Consider the following 5,775-nt stretch of genomic DNA (forward strand, 5'->3'; position numbering starts at 1 on the left):
ATTAATTCATAAGGTTTTCTAATTATTTAAAGTTAGAAGAGTTACGAACCATCGCGTCACTGAAAATGGAATATTAGCCATGAAATCAGAACGAAGATAAACAGTTAGAAGCTAACTTTAAGAAAAGAATAGAAAGCCTTGTCATAGGTAAATATTAATTATTTTTATTAGGGATAGCTTTCTTCTATAAATTCATCTCCCACAGTATCATAATTTTGTACTTTCGACATCGGCAATCTACACTTTCATCAAAAAATTAATCGTAATGTAAGCATTTTAACCAAACGCATCAACCGCAGTCACGTCTTTCCTCGGCACTAAAAAATATGGAATATATACGTAATAATGTCACTCGTTTCTTGAATAGTTTGAAGAACGTTCTGAATATTTGATGATAGTAATATATACGTTCTGAATATTTGATGGCAGGAATACATCCGTTCCGAATATTTGATGACAGGAATATATCCTTTCTGAATATTTAATGATAGGAATATATCCGTTCTGATTATTTGATGATAGGAATATGTTCGTTCTGGATATTTGATGACAGGAATATATCCGTTCTGAATATTTGATGATCCAGGCTGTCTACCGTAACTCCCTTACTTGTGTTAGCAGTTAGTGCGTCATTTCCGTGACGTCACTATAGTACGCCTATATAAGCTCCCCGAGCAGACCTTCAGTCAGTCTTAGGCAGCCACAGGCGAGACGTAGTAAGCCATCATCATGTAGTCCGCAGGACCACGCCAGACTCCGGCGTCGAGTAGCCTCCATCTTTAGAGTAACCATCTAAAACCTACCTTGTGTACTAACCACCAAGCTTCCTTGTATTCCTATCTAGTTCGTAAATATATAACTAAGAAACTCGCCTCTCAATCAACCTGCCGCTTATTCGGACCCTAGATAAAATCCCTTGGACCCTCAACTCAAAACCTAAGAAGGGTGACCCAGTGGTTACAGTTCAGAGTACCAAGATTGGCGCAGAGAGGCGCGGGTTCGATCCCAGCTCTGTGCGCCAATTTCTGGTCAGAATCAGCGAGGAGGCCGGGCGGTTAACACAGCAGAATTGTACCAGTGAGTTGCGTGTTCGAGACCGCAAAATGCTGTGAATGTTCTGCGATGATAAGAATCGGCGACAAGCCTACGGCCTAATTAACGCTGAAACCGCTATTATTATTATTATTAACTGCCCGCGTTGGCTTACTTTATTCTCAATAACAATTTAGTTTCATTGAAAACCAGCCATCATATGCGGACACATGACACAAATTGTATATTTTGCTGACATAAAACACATTTCTATGCAAATCATTTATGACCTCGTGTTGTTGGATATAGATGTGCAAATTCGTGTCTAGTCAAAATATTTCACCAACCATTGCATGATAGATCTTCCAAATTGGAAATTTCTTCACTCCGCCAAAGTTTTCTACTGGCTTTTGTTTGTATTCGGGACAATTTTAATGGGTTTTCATTAAATAGGAATTAGCAGCTTCACATGCGTAATAAATAATGAAAGCGAACTGAATAAGGTGTTACCAAATAATGCAATTGTAGAAAAAACTCCAACATATCAATGTCCCAGAAGTCGACATCTTGGTCGAGATCATCCCTTTTTTAGAGAAAATCGATTTAGTCAAAATAACATTTGCATGTTCACTTCTAACTTTACAAAGATGAACAAACTTTGTGTCTCTTAAGGTCACTTTTACAGCAACACTGCGATTTTTGCTGGTAATTATGAAGACATATATTCATCAGCCGATTATTGTTATATATTTTCAGATAAATCTAAAAATACTCGAACTTTCAGTGATGCGGACCGAGAAATGACTGTTAGAAAATATGGCTCTAGTTGACAATAGGTTGAAAGAAAAAATTTATTTCACGATATATGTTCTTATATCAAATCAATAAACCGTAAGAAAAATTTAAGCTGTCTTTTATAAAAGATTTATAACTGTTAAACCACGTCTAATCGAATCGATTTATCGTTTAGAATCAATGTTACAAATTAGAATGGAACAATAATGAGAGTGCCTTTATTCAATAAGTTGCAGTTGCACTAAATGCGCGACATTTAAAAACAATGCAAACACAAAGAAAAATGCCGATAAAAAGAAATTCACGCGATCTTAGACGCCTATGATCTAAGGTGACACCAAAGATCTTCATCATAAATAAATTATGAAATTAGCGTTCGTGATATCAAAAAATGAGGCGAAACTGCAATTGAGGATTAATTAGAAGAACATCGCGTAACATATAAGCTTGCCAGCTGAACTTTTAGTGAAAATATTAGCGCGGATCTGCCAGGTCCTCCTGGTTGAAGAACCTGGTGACGATGGTGATGAGTGTGTTGAGCTGTGACAGGTGTGGATGAGCTGCAGAGTCCTGTGTAAGGGAAGGGAGTGAGATACTATAAAGACACTTTCTATACTTTACAGCTCTATGATGATTGACTCTCACAAGTGATATCTATAATTTGATGTGGGTTTCGTTTTTTGAATATTGATATTTTTAGGTGTGTCCCACTCCAGGGCAGAGAGTAATTAAGACGCCGCACGCATGTCTCGATGGGATACTATTATCAATACGTAAACGTGATGTAGAATAGTTCTCTAACCCAAGATACAGGGGTAATACTTTCAAAAGTCGCTAAGTGAACGTAAGTACTTACGCTCTATTTTCTTGTCTATGATTGGTGGATTTTGCTTGAAAGGCCGTCAATGATTCGCTGATGAACTTACGATCTCCTAACTTTTTTGAAAGTATAGGCCCATGAGTTCATTGGCAAGAAGTAAAACCGTTTATATTTGATACAGACATACGCCAAGGAGTAAATAGACATTAAAGAATATAATGCAAGTCACAGCTAATCTGCAGCAACCAACTAAATAATATCATCCAACCTACTACAGAATTTCGAGCAATCTTTGGGGTATTTTCTGAAGAATCTCGAGCAAACTTCTAGTGAATATTAAAGATTCTACTACAGAATCCGAGTATCTTTCTGAAGAATTCCAAGCAAACTTCTAATGAATATTGAAAAGTCTATAATAGAATCTGGGTATCTTTCTGAAGAATCTCAAGCAAACTTCTAGTGAATATTGAAGATTCTACTACAGAATTTCCGTATCTTTCTGAATAATCTCAAGCAAACTTCTAGTGAATATTGAAACAAGTTTCAACTTCATAACGTTCTTAGTTTTTTATTTATTAACAAATTAAAAGGGTTACTTAATTCTGGTTCACCCTGTACATATTGATGGGGGTTTCGTTTTTGGAATATTGATATTTTTAGAAGAGTCCCACTCCAGGGCAGGGAGTAATTAAGACGCCGCACGCATGTCTCGATGGGATACTATTATCAATACGTAAACGTGATGATACACCCAAGATACAGGGGCCATACTTTCAAAAGTCGCTAAGTGAACGTAAGTACTTACGCTCTATTTTCTTTTCTATGATTGGTGGATTTTGCTTGAAAGGCCGTCAATGATTGCCTGATGAACTTCAATCTCTTAACTTTTTTTGAAAGTATAGGCCCATGAGTTCATTTACAAGAAGTAAAACCGTTTATATTTGATACAGACATACGCCAAGGAGTAAATAGACATTAAAGAATCTAGTGCAACTCACAGCTAATCTGCAGCAACCAACTAAATAATATCATCCAACCTACTACAGAATTTCGAGCAATCTTTGGGGTATCTTTCTGAAGAATCTCGAGCAAACTTCTAATGGATATTGAAGAATCTACTACAGAATCTCGGTATCTTTCTGAAGAACATCAAGCAAACTTCAAATGGATATTGAAGAATCTACTACAGAATCTGGAGCAAATAGAATAATTTTTAAGCCAAGACAGATTGCCGCAGAGTTTAGACCCACGAGAGCAGCTCTGGCGGCGGCGCAGAGGAAGACCAGCTTCCTGAGGTTGTCCCCAAGCTCTGGGGTGAGGGGCGTCTCAAGGCAGCACACCAGCGAGTACAACCACCGCCCCTGGGGCTCGCTGAACCCACCCACCTCCACCCACCCCACGTGCCACTCCATCAGGCGCTGCAGGGTTGCCTGGGGTGCAAGTTGGGGTTCATAGTATAAACAATATAACTCAGTACTCACTGCAGTGAGTGACAGAGAGCGCATTTTCTCAGAATCGACGAAAACGTGAAGTCACGGACAGACGGACGGACGGACATGACGAGCACAATAGGGCATTTTTTCCATAAATGAGAAAATGCGCTAAAAACAAATTGTTTTCAATCACAACAAACTTTAAATGAGATTCATGGCAGGGTAAAGGATGGAGGGAGATCATAGAGAAGTAAGATAGGTATCTTAGTAACATGAATGGTTGCCATAATCTGAGGAATTTTGATAAATTATTCACCGATTTGTTATCAAGAACAAAGTATCCATACGCACCTGTCTAACGTTCAACAGTACAGACAGGAGAACACACGCACCTGTCTAACGTTCAACAGTACAGACAGGAGAACACACGCACCTGTCTAACGTTCAACAGTACAGACAGGAGAACACACGCACCTGTCTAACGTTCAACAGTACAGACAGGAGAACACACGCACCTGTCTACGTTCAACAGTACAGACAGGAGAGTAGACGCACCTGTCTAACGTTCAACAGTACAGACAGGAGAGGATCATGCCCGTCTGCGGGCTCAGGGACGGGGACGGCATCGCTCATTGCTGTCGTTGACGCTGAAGCTTGCCTGTCTTCTGATGCCTGCAATAATAATAAGTATTATATCATCATTATTATGCTTAATTATATAATAATTCATTGGAACAACATGGATTGTCAATACGTATTACCAAGGACAATGTATTATAAGGGTGATAAATGTTGTTATTTACGTACTTTTTAATAACTGGGTACAAAATCATTATAAAATAACAACTTTTTTGCCAATAACTATATAATTTTATAAATAACAAGGACAATAATAACTTTTTACAAGGAAGTATTCATATCAAACGATTATAGGAAGCATAAATTAAAAAAAAATCTTAATCGACCCCCAGCTGCACGAGAAAGAAAAGCAGATTTGTACTTATTTTTTTTTTCACACCTAAATATTTTCCAGCAGTAAAAATACGCAATTAAATTAGAAACGCTACCTACGTGTACTTAGGACGTTACATGCACTTAGGTCGTTACATGTACTTGGGCCGCTACGTGTACTTGGGCCGCTACGTGTACTTGGGCCGCTACGTGTACTTGGGCCACTGCGTGTACTTGGGATTGAAGCTTAAATTTGTCAGCGGTGAGAGCTGCATATCAACTTCTCTCGATTATCAGCTATCAACCCAGACAACCCTAATTCTTATTAACTAATATCAATGATTGATACAAATCTCTAGTGGGGATTTCAGGTCCGCTCATCACGTGCAATTTGATTAGTTGACACTTTATATGGATTTTAGTTTTGATAAAAATACGACACAGTGAAATATTGAAAATCGTCATTTAATTAGCATGAATTAATGGAACAAATTTGCCAAAATCCCATAAACAGGCAAGAATTTGAAGGCAGGAGCTTGAAGTCTCCTAAATACATTCGAAAAGTTTGAAGATTAAGACTTTAAATCCTTTAACTACATTAGAATGTATTACGAATATAACTACAAATCCAATAAATTAATATGAAATGTTTGATAACTAAAACTTTGAATCTCATAATAAAAAAATTTCTGTAGACTAGAAACGGCAATTCTGCAGTTTACGGCAACATTTGTAGTTTCGCAG

General features: G+C 37.8%; 1 protein-coding gene across 1 annotated transcript; it reads right to left on the reverse strand.

Annotated features, from left to right (window-relative positions):
- Positions 1–2,213: 2,213 nt before the first annotated feature.
- On the reverse strand, positions 2,214–4,750 carry LOC108673750 (gem-associated protein 2-like). Its single transcript, XM_018161622.2, has 3 exons — positions 4,636–4,750; positions 3,898–4,077; positions 2,214–2,397 (listed from the first exon to the last, which is right to left on the reverse strand). Exons 1-3 carry the CDS (start codon positions 4,711–4,713, stop codon positions 2,302–2,304), a joined length of 354 nt encoding a protein of 117 aa, XP_018017111.1. The 5' UTR covers positions 4,714–4,750; the 3' UTR covers positions 2,214–2,301.
- Positions 4,751–5,775: the final 1,025 nt, after the last annotated feature.

The sequence above is a fragment of the Hyalella azteca genome, unplaced genomic scaffold, assembly GCF_000764305.2.
Source record: "Hyalella azteca isolate HAZT.00-mixed unplaced genomic scaffold, Hazt_2.0.2 contig14042, whole genome shotgun sequence".
NCBI lineage: Eukaryota > Metazoa > Arthropoda > Malacostraca > Amphipoda > Hyalellidae > Hyalella > Hyalella azteca.